Source organism: Bactrocera latifrons, unplaced genomic scaffold (genome assembly GCF_001853355.1).
Source record: "Bactrocera latifrons isolate USDA-ARS-PBARC rearing strain unplaced genomic scaffold, ASM185335v1 scaffold_222, whole genome shotgun sequence".
Lineage (NCBI taxonomy): Eukaryota > Metazoa > Arthropoda > Insecta > Diptera > Tephritidae > Bactrocera > Bactrocera latifrons.
In genome coordinates this window covers 450,945-471,137 of record NW_017535764.1, presented here as the reverse complement: position 1 = coordinate 471,137, position 20,193 = coordinate 450,945, and the positions used below count along the sequence as shown (strand labels likewise).

Sequence of the window (20,193 nt, the reverse complement as noted above, 5' to 3'; positions counted from 1 at the left end):
AGAACAGTTCACAGTTGTGGCGAATTAATTGAAAGTTTAGAAAATGGAATAATGCACTTTAATAAGTAAAAAATAAATAAAAGATATACAACTATTTATTTATAAAGCTGTAAAATTTAAGAAACCTAAAATATTAGAAATACTTATTAAAATAAATGATTTTTTGAGATCATAAGTGATTCCAATTGTTACAACAGCTAAATATTTAAACGCACATGCAACCCTGTGGAATATTCATGCCCACCCTGGTGGCTGATCAAATTCATCCACTTTATGTATAGATACAGAAGACATAGAGAGTGTTTTGAGCTATGGCCACCGACGCACTCAAATGAATTAAATTGTGCTAAAGATTTGTGTTTTGTTTATTTGTTGTTTTAAATTAATTAATATTTTAAAGTTTTCTCTAATTTTTGGTGAGTTCTAAGTGCAATTAAAGCTTTGAGAAAGCAAAATATCAATTGTAACTGTGCTAATTAGTGGAAAATAGAGTAGCAAAACCAGTTGAAAGTGCAGGAAATTGGGACTTATTACCCGTTTCCTATGTTCTTCGAGCTGCTTATACTGGACGCAGCAATAAAACGTACATAGAAGTACATATGTGTGTGTATCCGCTAGCGTCGTGTTGGTTTTTATTTGTGTATGTATGGGTGCGAGTTTTGTATATATTTTTTTGTTGTAATTCAAACAGGTTTTGCTGGAGTACGCTACTGGCAAACATGAAAACTTAAAACAATCAAGCTTAGCATAGTGTGGGGCAACAGCAACAACAAGCATAATTAATATATGCATAAAAGAAGAAACAAAAAATAAGAAAAGAAGAAATATCGTCAGCACCGTAGCTACAACAATACCATTGACGACAGCTACGGCTAGTTGACAATGTTTGTGGTGTTGGTGTTACTTTTGTGCACATTGAACAGGGGGGACAAGGCGATGAGAAGTGACAAACCAAAAAAAAAACTCGTCATAAGTGGGGCCACAGGTGAATTGGAGTGGATTGCTTTAAGGCGGGTCCCACACGCTCTTCTCGGTCGATAACTCGTATGCGTGTTCGTTCGTCTATTGCTTATTAAATTGTTGACTGGCTCACTAGTTGTGGTAGGTATTGAATAGCAGCATACAGAACTAAAAAAGAATAGAAATAGAAGAGTTGAATAAAAAACAATTAATGAAACTCTTGAACAAACTAGTATCGAAGTCAAAGGTGCAGAAGGAGCAATGTTTGCTTGGGTTGAGTGTTAGCGGTAGTGTTCAGATACAATTGGTAGTCGCGGCAATAATAGAGCAACTCTAAAAGTGGCAATAACCACTTAAATCGTGTGTATACAAAAAAGAGATTTAGATTTTCTTTTGTGTTTGCATTTTACTGCTATAATACGTCTCAAGGGTAGTTGCGATGTTTTGTCTACCAAAGCAAATTTGGTTTGTGTGCTTTTCCATAAATGTGATTGCAAACTTGTACAATTTATAAACTGCATACGGTGTCATGTACAATTTTATATATTTCAATTAAAAAGGAATAAAGCTGCCATATCTTATGATGCTGTATGGATCAATTCCCATGACAGCCGGTTCTAAGCACCGGAATTGACTCGGATTTCATCCGACCAAGGGCTGTTTTTTCGGCGATCTAACCCCGTTTGGATAGGTGAGTATTAATCTGTGTTTGTGGTCATTGGAGCAACGCCTTGCAGCAGGGTTGCTCCGTATCCTCTTGACTCATGCCGGCATTGAGTCCAACAAGGGCCCGGAGGAATTTTTCTGCTGCGTATGCTCAAAACGGCTCGATCCAAACTCCACCTCGGTCAGATGCAATACATGCAATGGATGGTGCCATCTTAAGACCCGCTCAGACCTTAAGACTCATAGGGAGTGGACCACGAGTGGACTCCAAATTTCATCCTGCTCCAATCCTCGTGCGAGAACCAATCAGCAACTCTTGGTTCCTCGGACAGTCTGTTCCGTGTGTCAGGCCGTCATACGTCGGAACGTCAMATCAGTCAAGTGCAACTCTTGCGCTGGCTGGTGTCACTTCCCGGCGTGTTCCGGCCTGCGCACCACACGTGAGTGGAGTGAGTCGAACGTTGCCTCATGCTGCAGGAGTCTGCCCCCGCGCAACACAACAGTGGCGCCGCCAACCAACACCCCAGTGCGACAACCGCCCCTGCGGGTTCTGCAGCTGCAACAAATACCACCCACACGCCCCTTCCTCACCCCCAGGATCACCCACGGACACCCGCGACAAACCCGGTTACTTCAATTCAACTGCAACGGACTCCAGAACAAGATCRAGGAGATAGTTGCACTTATGAATCGCTAGCGCGTATCGATAGCTGCGCATCAAGTAACCAAGCTAAACAGCCGCTCAAATCTTCTGAGTTGTGCCGGTTTCAACGTTATACGTAAAGATCGCGAGCGAGATAATGGTCGTGGCCTAGCCTTTATATTGCACAACACCGGGCAGTATCGTCTAATCGATGTAGACATCGACCGCAGGGATACTACCCTAGAATGTCAGGGCATAGCTATCCGGYCAGGCGATGTCGAGCTCGAAATATTTAATATATACATCCCCCCAATTGCATGTTGCCCTACAGGGTGACGAAGCCCCCACCAGAATTATGGGCACTTGGCCCGATATTACAATCGCTAGTGGTCGTCTGATAAAAAACATAACCTGGCGACCTATGCTAACTCTCGCATTAGACCATCTGTCCATAATTATCTCGATCGAGGAGCCTGCCGATTTCTTTTCTGGGGACAACCGTTCCTTCGTTAACTTTAACAAAGCTAACTGGGTCGGCAGAATTTACTGAGAGCACCTTCAACGCTCTACCCATTCCTACGGACGTATGCGTTGGCGAACGTCAATTCCGCAATGTGGTCGCAACAGCTACAGCTCGCTTCATCCCAGCTGGACGAATAGCGGAAATCCGCCCCAACTTCCCAGCCGAAGCAGCCGTTTTAGCTAATGAGCGCGACACCTTAATCTCAATTTGGAGATTCTGCTTATGGTAAACCATCATAAGCGGACGAAATGGATAGAGCACCTGAAGTCCTGCAACCTCTCCACCGGTGTGAGTAAGCTTTGGGCTACTGTCAAAGCTTTGTCTAACCCGAAGAGTCACGACGACCGAGTTGAAGTTCAATTCAATGGTCATGCCTCTTCGGACCCGAAGAAGTGCGCAAGCTATTTTAGCCGACAGTTTACACTGCACCCTTCGGTAGACAAAGCCAAGAGATGTGTTAACCGAGGGCTGCGCAAAATGCCAAACGACGGCGCGCCACTTACTTTCACCGATGAGGAGGTTCAGGGTGTCATCAACAAAGCAAAATCTTCCAAATCCATTGGTCCTGATGGAATCAACATGCTAATGCTAAAGCACCTAGCTCGACAGGAGTAAGATATCTCACCAAGGTCCTCAACCTGTCGCTGACCACTCAAATACCCGATGTGTAGAAAGTCGGAAGAGTGGTCCCTCTACTGAAACCTGCGAAAACCGCCAACAAAGACGAATCTTATCGACCGATAACTCTCCTCTCCCCAGTAGTGAAGACACTTGAGGAATTGTTACTCACCACCTGAGCCTAGCCAGCCACCAGCATGGATTCCGAAAAGTGCACAGTTCCCCCATCAAATCCACAGCGACCATATTCACGAACTGGACGAAGGAGTATAGACTGGAACTTAATATTGCAGTCGACGGCGTCAAAATTCCGACTGTYAATAACCCTAAGATTTTAGGTGTCACCTTCGACAGTCTATGCTCCTTATATCCCTATACGACCGCGATTATCGCCAAAGTACAGAGCCGCAACAAAATCCTCAAGTCGCTAGCCGCCAGCACATGGGGAAAAGACAAAGACACGTTGTTGGCAACTTACTAGGCAATCGGCCGGCCGGTCCTTAACTACGCAGCACCCATATGGTCGCCTGGATGCAGTGGCACGCAGATGAGGAAACTCSAGACCTGCCAGAATACAGCACTCCGGACCACGACAGGATGCCTCTTGATGTCTCCCATCGAACACCTACACAGTGAGACGCTTACGCTGCCAGTTAAGGAGCATAATGAACTCCTCTCCAAGCAGTTGCTGCTGGGCCCCTTTCGTAGAAATCATCCTTGCTGTTATCTGTTTGGAGCGGAACCGCCTCCTAGGAGCATCAATAGGTCATTCCTTGACCACGTCGCCGACATCGTACAATATGCCGACAGGACCTCGGACGCAACAGACTTTCGACAGGYACTGACCGCCATTCACAGTGGAGCCATCAACACCTTCACCGACTCCCTTGCCGTGAATGGCGTACTAGGAGTCAARCCACCACCCATAGCAGACGAAGAGCTCGAGTTGCCGCGAGAAACGCGAGTGACCCTGGCGCAACTTCGTTCTGGATATTGTAGCAGGCTAAACTCCTACTTATCCAGAACAGACCCTGACGTACCTAATGTATGTCCGGCATGCAACGAGTCTTCGCATGTCACTGACCACCTCTTTGGATGCCCAACCAACCCCACCCATCTAGCACCCATTTCCCTTTGGTCCGACCCCGTTGAAACATCATATTTCTTGGGCCTCCCGTTAGATGACGTCGACGACAACGCTGATAACCCTCACCATCCTAACGGGGACTGATAACCGTTAAAACCACAACAACAACATGCGTATGGATAGTTAGATTAGTTGGTGTTTAAATTATTTAAAAAAAATACTCAACGGAAGTCATGATGAATTGCTTCAGCATTACCGCTCGAAATCAGTAACTCTTCATGCTACGTTTTTTGCTCTACAAATTGTCCATACAATATACTATATGTATGTAAATAATGTGTACAATCATCTTTAAAATATTACATATTCAAGCACCCGCTGCAAATCGTCAACTGTTCATACTACTCTATGTACTGTAATTTTTGTGATTAGCATTTTTATCAATTAGCGGATGCGCGAACGTGATCGCAACACGTCAACCCAACTATAAAAGCAGAACTGAGCTCGAATTTGAGTCTTGAAATTTACATATTATGATACAAATTTACATATTTCATTCATGGTTTTGGGAAGTAGCAAAGCACAGCATCTTGTCGGTATCTTATCTGGGCAAAGTACTATGTGTGGGCACTGGCAACGAATATGAATTAGCTATACAACGTATGCGAACTATAAATCTAGTACAAAGTATTAAATATCTCTCCAACTAGTAGCACTCATTAAAGTATGATCCTACTATTTTGTAAATATATTTGCAAATGTTCCGGAAAAACCATTGGCACAATTCCGATTTCTTTGGTGCCGCGATTTGAATGTACCGTTGGAAAGAGGAAGTCCTTCTGATTAAAAAATATATAGGGTTATAGGTACCGCAAACCTTTATATGTCGCATACGTATACGTAAGTCAAATAAAATATGTAGATACAAGAATCATGTTATCATCAGCATTCTATAAAGTGAAGTTTTTACATTCATTAAATAGCCTTGTGATAGTTTTATACCAAACCTCAGCAATACACAATTTGTTTTTTATAGATTGCAAGCACCTGCGTATTTGAGGAAATAATAGTTATGAATTCAATAATTGGTTACTATAAAAGGCGTGACTCATATGGAACATGCGCTGTTATAATAGTAATAGTGTGTTTGCTTAATACAATTAAAGCGTTACTGCACAAGCGCAAATTTACATTTTGTTCAAATTTATCCTACATAAACATGTCTGTGTATGTACAAAATTCTATCGTATATAAGCCACTATAACATTTTTAATAGAAAATCAACTAAAGAAGCTACTTTCTTTCCCATTAATCAACTCTACTTATTAAATAATTTTATAATTATGAGTCATAGACTAACTGAAGCTTAGAATATACCTAAATTATGGATGGTACACTCCTCTAGCCTGCATAATGGCAGTGAAAGCATAACGTCATGAGAAGGCGCACCCGACTTGACGTCGAGCAACACCAAAAGCTCCGTCAGGATCGGGAAGGCCCTCTCCGAGGTTTCAGATAAGACTGTGTTTTGTGTGTCACATTTTTTTTCCATATCGTGCAATTAAAAATTTTAAACAAACAAATTTTTATCTTAGTAGCTCTGAAATAAATGCCAAAAAATATTATGCATCCGTTAGAGTCAATAAAAATTTATTTAAAACGAAAATGGTAAATTAAATTATTTTCGAAAGAAACCGCAGTGGTCGTTTAAGAAAATTGCCAAAGAGGTAGGGGCTAACCCTAAAACCATTTCTCGCGTTATTAAACGCTTTAAGGAAGATGTGTGTATTGACAGGAAGATAGGTTCTGGTAAAAAGACGGGGCCACATGATCGGGAGAATGCGAAGAACGTTGTTACCATTCTCAAGAAAGAGAAGCATTTCGGGCACAAATTGGCGAGGAAGGCTGGCTGCTCAGAATCTTTCGCATGCAAGTCGAAGAAAGAAGCTGATCTGAAGACGTACAGACGGATGACGGGACCTACGTTTTAGCAGACGGACAGGAATATTATACAGCTGATTTTCGAGGAAATGTTGCTGAAAAATTCAAAGACAAATAGGTGACAAAATTTCCTAAGAAATTTCTTGTGTGGCAGGCAAAGGAGCAGCTCATTCTTTACATCGGGTACAATGTGTATGTGAAGGAATGTTTACAAAAGAGATTGCTCCCATTTTTAAGCCAATATGAAGTGTCCACGTTTTATTAGCCTGACCTCGCTTTATGTCATTATAGCAAAACAGCCTTAGAGTGGTGCCAGCGGAATGGAGTGATTTGTGTACCAAGAGAAGCAAATCCATCTAACTGTCCAGATCTAAGGCCGACTGAGAGATAGATATAGAGGCTTTGGTAAAAAGTAAAAAGGGCGATGAAGGCAATAAAAAAGTGATCAATGATCTTCAAAATTTTAAAAGAAAGTGGTTTTTTTTTGTTGTYGTAAGTACAGAATTCTGCCGAGTTGACTGTCCTTGGCCAGATAAAAATCCGGGTCCGTTCCTGTTTTCGTAGACCCGACTGTCGTGGGAAAAGTGGTCTTCAGCTATGAGAGTATCGGACATTGCCATAAAGCACTAAAAAAATAACATAATTCTTGGTTTATTTTTCAGTCTTTTATATTTAAAATAAATGTTTATATTAAAATATTTTGGTTTATAAAAATCGCACAACTGGTTTAAAAGATTTTTTCATTTTTGTAACGGACAATTTTATTCGACGCAGTCCTTAAAATAGTGTACAGCTGCTGCGTATGCTGATGATATTGATATAAAAATTGTTTTGACGATTGGAAGAAGCGTTGGCACATGCGCATCGCTTTGAAGGCGATAAAATAAATGTGTATGATGATTAAAAATTTTCGTTTTATTTAAAAATTCTCGAATCTTTCTTGACAGGGTGTATATAACTTTGCATCGATTAATTCAACAGGACAGTAGGTGAACAAAACTATTACACTGGTCCTCAAATACGCCGTGCCAATATGGTCGCCTGGATGCAGTGGAACGCAGATGAAGAAGCTTCAGGCCTGCCAGAACACTGCATCCGGACCACGACAGGACGCATCTTGATATCTCCCATCGAACATCTACATAGTGGGACGCTTATGTTCCCAGTTAAGGAGCATAATGAACTCCACTACATGCAACTTCCTGCTGGAAGGTACATCAAAGGGTTTTTCCTCAATTAATTCGACGACACCGAATAATAGGCCGACCGGACTTCGGACGCAACTAACTTCCGACAGGTTCTGATCGCCATTCACAGTGGAGCTATCAGCACCTTCACCGACTCCCTTCCAGTGAATGGCGTTCTTGGACTCAAATCACCACCCATTTCAGATGAAGAGCTCGAGTTGCCGAGAGAAACACTAAGAAATTTGATACGTGGCATTCTTTTCATATTCTTTCAACGTTGTGAAATTGACGAAATGGGACAATAACCACGGCTACTTCCCATTTAGCACAATTTTAAATTTCACTCGATTCTTTCACCTTTCAGTACACAAATCAAGATGTTTTTAATATAACGGAATATAATTTTGCAGTAAGGATTTCCTTAAAGTATGCCATCTTATGATCAATAATTATTCAAATCGAACAAAAACAGTTCAAGCCCTAGGTACCGAATATTTGGACCCCAGTATCTAAAGTTGACTTTTGATCGAAAATATCGGTCAATGTCTGAGATACCTAATTGAAATTCAGGGATAGTACGTCTCTAGCAATGGTATGTAACTAATATCAGGATTTTCGAACATACGGCTGACCTTACTTTATATCATTGGTTTTACATTTTAAAGTATTTCCCTGGCTTAGTATTTCTTGGGAGTTGTAAGAGTATAAAATGTTCGGTTGCCCCTTACTTTTTATATTCTCGCAACAGAGTTGCTAATTAGAGTATTATAGTTTTGTTCACATAACGGTTGTTTGTAAGTCCTAAAACTAAAAGAGTCAGATATAGGGTTATGTATTCCAAAGTGATCAGGGTGACGAGTAGAGTTGAAATCCATATGTCTGTCTGTTCGTCCGTCCGTCTGTCCGTCCGTCCTCCCGAGCAAGCTGTAACTTGAGTAATAATTGAGATATGCAGGGGTGTTGTAGAATCCAAGACAGAATTGCTTAGCTGTCAGAATTGCAAACCAATTCTGATTTTTAATGGTGTCACAGAATCTGATTCGATTTTTGTCTTTTCGAACATACGCGAAACCAACATTCGAATCAGCTGTTTACTAATGTGACAAAACTTGCAAATGAACACATCCTATTAAAGTTTTTAATGAGTTCCGAATTAAAGAAAGATTTAAAGAGATAAAATTTATTGAATTAATAAAGACGCATTTGTCATATGGAATTGGGGCAAAATTTATTATCTTTGGCATTAAATTATCTTTTATTTAAACTAACAAAACTAAAAAAATTTAATTTGAACATATATTTAAAGTAAAATTTTTTCACAATAAAATCAGTTTTTTTTTCAATTTTAAATTTTATTATAATTTTACACTTTTTTCATAGTTTAATTTGAACATAAGTTATTAAATAATATGAATCTCTTTGAATTCTGACAATTGCTTCCCAAAGGCAAAATGTAAAAGATTTCGTATCAAAAAAATGTGCGAATGATGTTTAAATATATAACTATAAACCCTAGAAATTTCGCTTTAATCAATTATTTATTTCCCTCCCAAAAAAGCTTCAACAAAATCGATTTTTTAAGCCTCTAAAGCAGGCTGCCCTCTTAAACATCCGCATTATCTTTTCCAAAACTTAATAATTAGGACATTTCTTCTTTTATTCTTATGTTTTCTCCTATAGAAATAAAAGTAAATTAATTCGTAACAATAAAATAACTTCATTTCTTAACTTACATTTCTAATCTGTGTGCGACTATCTTCATGATTTGTTTCTGACAGCAAAACCGATAAAATTGGTTTCCGTGCCACCCAAAACCGATTCAAATTCTGTTTCGAATATCAAACCAATAATGTCTGAATTCATGACACCTACTGCTTTTTTTGATCGGTTTCCATTCTGATTCCGACAACTATCAGATTCCACAACACCCCTGAACATGATGAAACTTCGTACACGTATTTGTTGGCTCCATAAGATCGGCCCACTGCCACGCCTACAAAATGGCGAAAACCGAAAACCTATAAAGTGTCATAACTTAGCCATAAATAAAGATATTAAAGTGAAATTTGGCACAAAGGATCGCATTAGGGAGTGGCATATTTGGACGTAATTTKTTTGGAAAAGTGGGCGTGGCCCCGCCCCCTACTAAGTTTTTTGTAMATATCTCGGAAACTACCATAGCTATTTCAACCAAACTCTATAGAGTCGTTTCCTTCAGGCATTTCCATATACAGTTCAAAAATGGAAAACGGATAATAACCACGCCCACCTCCCATACAAAGATTATGTTGAAAATCACTAAAAGTGCATTAACTGGTATGTAACATTTTCTTAACACCCTGATGTACGAAATATGAGTGAAATCGGTTCACAACAACGCCTTCTTCCAATATAACGCTATTTTGAATTCCATCTGATGAATTCTCTGTATAATATATACATTAGGTGCCAATGATGATAGCGGAATAAAACTTTACACAAATACGGTATTTGAGCTGAGGTATCCCTTGTGAAAAATTGTCGTGATCGGACTATAACCTTTCAATACAATTAAAATAAATGAAAATACAATTCAATATTCAAAGTACACAAATTGATCTAATCTAATTAATTTTACAGCAAAATAAAAAATATGTAAATGACGGATAATGAAATCTCGATTATCACTTTATCATGCGAGAGTATAAAATGTTCGGTGATACCCGAAATTAGCTCTTCCTTACTTGTTCTTTTAATTTTTCCACCACTCAAAAGCGCAAAAGTGTATGAGTCATGCCCCAGTTTATTGAGATATAGAGTTTAACTTTTCTCCAATTGTGGTTGTTTTCTTGGGTTGTTGTTGAAGTGTTCGCATTGTAAAATGAAATTCGGCATTAACAATCGTTGACGTTTGAGTGCGAAGCAGTACACGTTTGAGAGTTTTGACATTGAAAATCATTACTATTATTCATTATGTATTATAATTAACGTTCATTTAGTGTTATGTTAGATTACGTTCTTGAATATTTTATTTAAACTTATTTGCGACGTAAGCGTGAGTTGTTTTCAATGGAGATTTAGAATAAAATTTTGATTGTTAAGTAATATTTATTTCATTTAGAATATAAAATCAGAAGCAACTAAAAAATACTGCAATAAGAAACGTTGTCACGGTATATGTATGTATAATTTAAATCGCTAGAACGTAACATAATCAAATCTACATACAAAATGCTTTTTAAAACAGGTGTGAGTAAAAATTAAGCCGCTATAAATTATACAGCATATGCATCTAGTGTTCAAAAGTGGAGCACATTATCTGCATATGCACCAAATGTATATATGTACATAGTATGTATGCACATGAATAAATAAATAATAAACGCACAAGTGGAGTAGTTTGATAGTAGAACAAAAAAGGAAAGTAAGTGTAGAGATAAATAATTGTGTATAAAAGCATTTTCACAAACCTTTACATTTGTATAGAATTGTGCATATGCTCATCCGCCAAGCTAAATTATCCAACATATGGATGGGCACACGTTTTAAATAAATACTTTGTTTGCAAACCATTTGTATAGTACACTTCTTTTTCGGTTTGAGTTTCATATGGCTATCAAGTGAACATACTGGGTAGTTGATTCTATATATGTATATATGTATGTACATATTTGTAGAAATTTTATATCGGTCACATTAAAAAAGCTAATATTTGTGTTGAGAAATTAAGTGCTAAGAAAGCTAAGCTAGTGTGAGATGAGCCAATCTCTTGGCACTTGAACATTTGGTTATTGCATATTTAAATATTTTATTGAAAATCCATTAAGCTTAAAGTTTTTGTTAAAAATATGTTTTGTTCAAAGTGAAATGTTTAAGCAAAATATAAGTAAATAGGTAAATTTATTTGTTTTAAATTATCAATTGTTGTTATAAATGATGTAACAGAGCTATTTTATGCTTTTATTTGTAAAATAACGTCAGGTTTGTTAATGCTTTGAGTAATATTACATTTTACGTATTAGTGGCATTACCTCTACCTCATCTCCCTATCTTTCATTCTACTGTCAAATCTACTGTCGTCCTACTGTCGTTGGCAAATATAGGATAAAATTGAAGTTAGCGAGAACCTACAACTGTCGGCCTGCCGTCGTGTAGTCGTGCAGCTGTCAAAATAGGTCCGTCGATAAGAACGTGTATATTTTAATATTTGACAGATATCGTTTGCAGTATGTCGCCAGCATTGTATTCCACACATGATGCAGCCAACAGGCAGTGAATTCACATCTATTTCCTTCTCATTCCCTTTCTCGCTAATTATTAGCAGTTTAAGTATGGGAAAAATGGCAACAATTGACCAAAGACGACTATTTTGTTTCTAATTCTAATTTCACTAACCGTTTGTGTACAACATATAGTGCTACATATGTAGTTTTGTTGTTTGTGTAATTAGTGTCCTTTGCATCGCGTGCTTGCTCGCATGTTTCGAATATTTTCACACACCACTTGTCAATGCCACCAAAGTCACGTTTTTCCTAGGAAAAAATAAAACTTCAATCAAATATGACGAGCGTTTTATTTTATTAGTAAGTGTGCAACAGGCTGGTTATAATATAAACAATTTGATGGAAATACCGTACGTGCTTTCCATTCAATTTATCCAATTTTCTATGAAATGTGTCATCACATGTGTGTGGCGGCTGTGAAGTTACAAAGTGTAAGGTAGAAAGTACATTTAAAGGACATACATATTTTCTTGTGCCCGCATATGTCCGCCGTAGGTGCACAATGTTTATAATACCTGTAATACTTGACTGCCAGCGAATAGTATCACCAATTTGAAGACCTGATTAGCTGCTGCGCACATGCACTCTTTATAATGCGCTTGCGAAATTTCTTTTGATTTTTGCACGCACGTTCCACTATGAAATTTGCACCGAACCTAATATCTATTGCATACCATCCTTCAGCGCATCTCATAACATAGTTGCGCTTGATTCTATAGCTACATATTGTTCTATTTATTAATGCTCTTTATTACCATTCTATCTTGCAGGTATTTAATTTCCATTGTGTTGAGCGTATTAGAAGCACACAATTAGCACTGCCGCCTAACAATTAGCAGACGTGAGCGTGTTTAAGCCTGGAACACAGTTCCAGACCACCTTCATAGCACAGGGCGTGTGCCCATGCCATTTAGTTAGTCTTGCTCGTGGCGTACGTACGCGAATAAGTTTGCTGTGTTCGTTTTTAGTGTATGATGTTAACCGGAAAATATGTGTCAATCCGCAAACAATAATAGCTGCAGTAAACAGCAGTGCCGGCAAAGCCTTTAACGCCCACCGACTCATTGTGTGTATATAAGCTGAATTTGAAGTATAATAATTAACTAACTACATGTTACAATTAACGGCGCATACAAACATATATACCTAAGTGTACGAAATTTTGTGCGTTAGCAATTGAAAGTATCGCTGCAGTCATACCATACAACAAGAAAACGTATATATAGATGACTATATACTAATAACAATATAATTATAATTGTTACAATGCAAGAGCTGCAACAGAAATCTACAACCAAAAGCGTGTTCGCCATTAAAACACTAATTAGCTGCAGCACGTTATGCCTTCTACTACTACTGCCACATGCCGTACACGCTTGGATGCCCGATGTGCGCCCAGATTTGCAACCTAGTAAGTGTGATGGTGCAGTTGATAATCATTTCCGTTCTTTAAACTTAATTTTAAATACACATAATATGTATAATTATATTCATTTTATAATTGGCATTTTGTATATTATTCTTATCTCCTAATGCTACCGCTACTGCAGAGCAAGATAAAATCATTGCCAAGTTCCTGGGCAACAGCACGGATTATTTTAAAATTTTGGCCTACGATGATGTCACCATACTGGTGGGTGCTAAGTAAGTTCTCAAGCTGCACAGTCCTTATATTAACTTATTTTGTCGCCGACAATTACTTACCACACATTTCTTTGTGTTTTGGTTCTCTTCATTCCCACCTATCTATAGAGACATGATGTACAACATCAGCATGGATGGTTTACATGAACTCAGTCGCCTGGAATGGTTCTCATCCGATGCCGATCGCGAATTGTGCGCACTAAAGGGTAAATGTGAAACTGATTGCCACAACTACATACGCGTATTTGCACGCCTCGATGGTGGGCAAATCTTGTTGTGTGGCACCAATTCTTATAAACCGCGCTGTCGCCATTATGCGCCCGCCACAAGTGAACTGAGCGCAGCCGGTGGTTCCGGCCAACGGTATGAGATTGTACGCGACGTGGAAGCGCAAGGTCTTTGCCCATATAGTCCGGCACATAACAGCACCTATGCCTATGCGGACGGTCAACTTTATAGTGCCACCGTTGCTGACTTCTCGGGTAGTGATCCATTGATATATCGCGAAAATTTACGCACCGAACAGTACGACTTGAAACAGTTAAATCAACCAGACTTTGTGGGTGCTGTGGAGCGTGATCGTTATGTTATGTTCTTCTTTCGTGAAATTTCAATGGAGTATATGAATTTCGGCAAGGTGAGTGTGTGATCTTTGCGTGGTATGTAGGGGTCAATAGCAGTGGGAGTGTAATTAATTTATAAACATAATTTTTCAAGTGTTTAGATTCGAGGAAAAAGATTATATTGACTTAAATTTTTGAAACTTCAAGAAAATGTGACATTGAAATAATTATAATAATAAGTTGGTTCATTGTAATAAGTTGATTCCCTTGTATTAGTTTATTATTTTAATATAAAATATTAAATTTAATTTCTTATCTCTTTTTCAGACAATTTACTCAAGAGTCGCTCGCGTATGCAAGAACGATCGTGGGGGTCCATATTCACTCTCCAAAAGTTGGACTTCATTTTTGAAAGCGCGACTAAATTGCTCTGTACCTGGCGAATTTCCTTTCTACTTCGATGAAATTCGTAAGTCTTAAAATCAATTTGTTATTTAATATAAAATATCTTTTATATTTTTTCCCACAGAGTCAATCACACCCATTGTCGAAAGTGGGTCAAATTCACTCATCTATGCCGTCTTCACAACCTCTGTGAACGCCATACCCGGTTCAGCGGTGTGTGCGTTCAATGTAAATGATATTATGGACGCTTTTGAGGGCAGTTTTAAATCGCAAAAAGATAGTCAATCACAATGGCTACCCATACAGGATGAACAAGTGCCGGAATCACGTCCAGGTAAGTGTGTCGAAGATTCGCGAATGCTATCGAGCATTGCGGTGAATTTCGCCAAAACCCATCCATTAATGGAGACTGCTGTGCCCGCGGTTTACGGACGCCCACTACTCACGAAAGTAAATTTACACCATCGACTTACCACAATCGCTATTGATGCACAACTCATGGCATTAAATGGTGAATACTATGATGTTATCTACTCCGGCACAGATGATGGCAGAATAACAAAATTTATTAACATACCTACACCCATTCAGGCTAGCGGTTCCACAGGTGTGGGCAAATTAAAAACAGTTCTTATCTCTGAGATGCAAGTACTGCCTTTGGGTGTACCGGTGCGTGAACTGGTCGTTTCCTCGAAAACCAATCGTTTATTAGTCGTTAGTGATGGCAGTTTGGTTACAGTGCCTTTGCATCATTGTGGACATATTGTAGACTGTTTGGGTTGTCTCAGTCTTCAAGATCCAAATTGCGCTTGGGATCAGCAGAATCATGAGTGCAAAAGTATTACACCCAACAACATCAAATTTGGCACAAAAGCCTTCCTTCAGAGCTTGAATACTACCAAAAAAGCAGCAGCATCGCTTTGTCCAAAGTACACACGTGGCACACTCATGGCTGACGGCCCAATTGTTAGTAGCGGTATTGTGGCAAGTCCGGGCATTGACTTGGTTACAGCACAACAACAACCACAAGTTGATGAAGAATTGCACAGCAAAAAGTTTCACTACACAAAAGTGAGTGCGGTTAAGAGCGTTCCAGTTGGCGCAAGTAAAGCCTCAGCGGAGAGTGGCGTTTCTGCAGTCGACGAAGTACCCTCTGATAAAGTAACTGATTTGGATGCAAGCACAGGCGCTGGCAATGATTACTTGCTGAACAGTTTTAGCGATGGAAATAAAATAACATTACAATCGGTGGATCCCAATGAGCTCATGAACACTCTGAGTGGTGAGTTGGGAAAAATCGAGTTCGATTAAGTGATAAAATTAATTTTGAAACGAAAATATTAATTTTACAGGTCCATTTCTTTCACAAGATGACAGAAAAGACAGACAATTAAAGGTCGCCGGCAAGAGCTTATGTTGGGCCCTCTCGTTTATCGCTTTCGTTGTGGGCGTTATTGTTGGATATTATACCTCAAAACGGTTGTGTAAAGCAACGTCACTACATGCAAATCACCGTAATCAATTCACCTCGAATTCGTAAGTTTCATTAATACCAAATCATATTTTTTCGAAATCTTTTTCATTTAATTCTTATTACTCGCCACACAGTCAATTCACCGTAAAGCATCATAATAATGGCAAAGATGTCAATCTGCTAATGAATCCGAACCATTTTTCCAGTCTTAAAAAACCCAATCTCGATTTAGAGAAGGATCGCAGCCATGAATGCAAGAACTCTACAGAAAATCTTGAAAAGGAAATACCCTGCAAGACGTCTACTTTAACGAAGGTTAAACGCACATATATATAATCTATGGCGTATTTGCAACCCATTGCGAAGCATTGAGTTGCGTTTAGAAAACTAGTTGAATTTTTTTAGAATAGTTATATATATATTTTTTTTTGTTGGAAAAGATTTTGTTTAAGATTTTTCTTGTATGGAAATAGTGTGAAATGCGCGGTGTGTTGTATGACTGTTGCAAATTAGTCTAGACAAAATTACATTTTACGAAAGACGTTTGCATTGGAGGTATAAGTGATTTGTATAATGTAAACTTAAACCGTCTAAACGCATGCATCTAAAGGCTATGAACAGTTATGCATTAAGTGTGCAAATGCAAACTCCTGAACGAGCTCAGTTAAGCTGTAAACAAATTGTGTCTTAATTAGAAGTGTATGGCAACCTTTCAACGACGCGCACTTGCCTTGCTGATTTGCACACATGCGCACGCCATGTGCATAGCCTATGTCATTGCGAGTCTTAATTTTTATGTAATTTTAATATTAAGTAAATGTAGTTTTTAAGTTTATTGATTAATGTGAGTCTAATTACATATTACGAGAAAACTGAGGTTAAAGTGAGTTTTTGCTTTTTCTTTACAATAACACATTACAATTAAGTACAAATATAATTACAAGTCCGTGTGCGGGTGTGAAGACAGACATGTGTTTAGTGTTGCGGATGACAAACGCAAAAGTTGGGTGATTTTATTTGTCTATACAAAAAACAAGAAAGCGTATACTCATAATACATGCCACCAACTTTCAACTCTGAACACTTTATTTGAACCCGCAAGCACATGTATCTCAACACTTGTATCGTAAACATATCGAATATCTTTACAATTTATACAGCTCTAATGAGACTTTTGCGAACGTTTTGGTTTAACGCAAATAAAATGGCTACAACATGATAGTGTTTGTAGTTTGAGGCAATTTGGCTTCCTTTTGGCTATGAAGTTGATTTTCGTCTCATCACTAACACTACGAATTTCAACTTAATACATACAATAACACCGCACAATATGCGAACAATTGCTATAAAGCATAATATTAGATAATAGTAATAACTCAATAATATTACAAAGGCAAACGAGTATTATAATTAGACTGAACGCTTGACGAACAAAAGCAACACATGGTCAAATAATACATTTATATTTAGTTGGCAGACTCTGGTCTATACTATGGCAAAAAGCAACCCGCGAAAACATATGAGAATTATGTGACTAGCCCGTTTTTTTTTTTTGTATTGCAATCATGCTCTTGGCTAATTTTGCGCATCATCATCATGGTGAACATCGCCACTAACATCTTCAACGCTTTCACGCGCGTTGAATTGCGCTTGATATTCATGGATGTAAACAGCGACTTTTGTCAGCACTCATTTGCTTGAGTACCCTCCAATTGTACTTCTACCACTTTCACGCAGCATTTTTCCTTACTTTTATTTTTTTTTTTGTCTACATATGCACATTTCCAGCTATTTGTCTGTCGTGCGTGTGAGTCCATTTGATGCATAAACACTTGAGACAATTGTATAATTGTATTCTATTAAATGGCTAGTAATTTATTCAAGGTCATTACACTGCATAAAACTCCCATAAATAGTAAACGTAATGAATGAAAGTAGTCTATTATCTATTCTTTGTTGAATAAATTGTTTGCGAATCAAATTAAAACGTAAATTTTCTGCACTGATCATAAATTAAAAAAAATAAACAACACATTTCATTTTTATAACAAACAAATAGTCGCTCATTCATCAATACTTCATAGTTTGCTTTTTAGTTTAAATAACTCTGAATTTTCACCATCATTCATACATTAACTAATAGCTAGCGAGTATTAATATATTACAAACAAAATCGTAAAAGAAGCTCAATTAGTTAGGAATTGAATTGGTATATATAATATAAATAACTAAAATAAAAAAGGGTGTATAAATTGGTAACAAAAGATTTAGGAACAAAATTTGTATATAGTATATATTAAGATGAAATTACAAATATCATTGGAAAATGCTGCCTTCGAAATTTAATGCCAATTGACAATAGAAACGATATGTGCAAATAAAATTTTTAAAACAAAATCATCACATTAAATGAAAAATATTTGTAGCTCGTCAAAATACATCATAAATTGACGAAATTTGTCAGATAAAGCTTTTGCAACACCCAGCATAAATTAAGTACATACAAATTGAAGAGATTTCAAAATGTGAAGCCTTAAAACCTATGATAAATATTAAATGTATGCATATATATTTTCTTGCATAGACGTACTAGTTAGAAAGTTAGTCCGTCCGATTAAGGAATATTTTTAGTAATAAATATGTATGTATCTATGATGAATATTTACAATATATTTTATACAGCTATACATAAATAATGTATTAGGTTAGTTTGTTAGTGATTCTAGAAGTATGTAAGCTTAAGAATACATTCGTAGATATATTTCGCTAATGGAAATACTATATATATATTTCTTTTTATAGTATAATTATTTGCAATTATAAAACATTGTTATATCAAACACGCACATAAATTTGACGCGTCGATTTATTGTTTTATACTCGAATTTAGATTAGTCTATCTTTTTTAAACAAAACAAAAAAAAGTTGTGATAGATTTAAAAAAAAAAATTGTTTTTCAACATACAAATTATATTCAATCGATTGTACGATTTTGATTGGTTTTAAAACGAAAACAATTTATCGGCGGGGTCTTCCTAATGGTTTTCAGGCCAAAACAAGCTTAAAACAATTTCAATATGCTCGTTGCTGGAAGATAAAATTTGTATCCGTCTTTTTATTTCAATAAATAGAGTGCTTTTCAATAAATACATTTTGTTTAATTTTATATTTAGTCAATCAAAGGATAATATGCAAGCAGTTTACTTCCAAAATATTAATCAGGGGTGTTGTGGAATCCAGGACAGAATTGTAAACCAATTCTGATTTTCAATGGTGTCACAGAATCTGATTGGATTTTCGTCTTTTCGAACATACGCAAAACCAATATTCGAACCAGCTGTTTACTGAAGTGAAAAAACTTCCAAATTAATACATTTGGAAGCAGTCCTATTAAAGTTTTTAATAAGTTCCGAATTAAAGGAAGATTTGCAGAGATAACATTTATCGAATGAATAAATGAATCTAATATCTTTAAATATTCGGATTTTTTTTCTAAAAACTCAATAGTAATAAATACGAAATTTCTTAACTTACATTTAAAATCTGTGAACGGCTATCTTCTTGCTTTGTTTCTGATAGCAAAACCGATAAATTGGTTACTGTGACACCCAAACCGATACAAATTCTGTTTCGAATATCAAACCAATAATATCTGAATTCATGACACCTACTACTTTTTTTGATCGGTTTCAATTCTGATTCCGACAACTATCAGATTCCACAACACCCCTGGATATCTTCTATTTTCCATTGTAGCTTCTTCTTCTTCTTAATTGGCGTAGACACCGCTTACGCGATTATAGCCGAGTTAAAAACAGTGCGCCAGTCATTTCTTCTTTTCGCGCCAATTGGATACTCCAAGCATAGCCAGGCCCTTCTCCACCAGGTCTAGTGTTGACGCCGATGATATCAATATCATCGACATACGCCAGCAGCTGTACACTCTTATAGAAGATTGTACCTTCTCTATTTAGTTCTGCAGCTCGAATTATTTTCTCCAGAAGTGGGTTGAAGAAGTCGCCTTGTCTGAAACCTTGTTTGATATCGAACGGCTCGGAGAGGTCCTTCCCGATTCTGACGGAGCTTTTAGTGTTGCTCAACGTCAGTTTCCACAGACGTATTATTTTTTCGGGGATACCAAATTCAGGCATCGCGGCATAAAGGCAGCTTCTTTTCGTGCTGTCGGAACCAGCTTTGAAATCGACGAAGAGGTGGTGTGT

The 20,193-nt window shown here is 37.6% G+C and overlaps 1 protein-coding gene across 2 annotated transcripts; it reads left to right on the top strand.

Moving 5' to 3' along the window:
• The first annotated feature begins 291 nt into the window (after positions 1 to 291).
• LOC108968628 (semaphorin-1A) lies at positions 292 to 19,120 on the top strand. 2 transcript variants are annotated; one of them, XM_018932752.1, is made up of 8 exons: positions 292 to 416; positions 12,658 to 13,298; positions 13,438 to 13,531; positions 13,640 to 14,168; positions 14,422 to 14,563; positions 14,624 to 15,781; positions 15,852 to 16,035; positions 16,108 to 19,120. In XM_018932752.1, exons 2-8 carry the CDS (start codon positions 13,154 to 13,156, stop codon positions 16,307 to 16,309), a joined length of 2,454 nt encoding a protein of 817 aa, XP_018788297.1. In that variant the 5' UTR covers positions 292 to 416; positions 12,658 to 13,153; the 3' UTR covers positions 16,310 to 19,120. The 2 variants fall into 2 exon arrangements, with proteins under 2 accessions (XP_018788297.1, XP_018788298.1); XM_018932753.1 differs by lacking the exon at positions 292 to 416 and adding an exon at positions 737 to 1,101.
• The last annotated feature ends 1,073 nt before the right edge of the window (positions 19,121 to 20,193 follow it).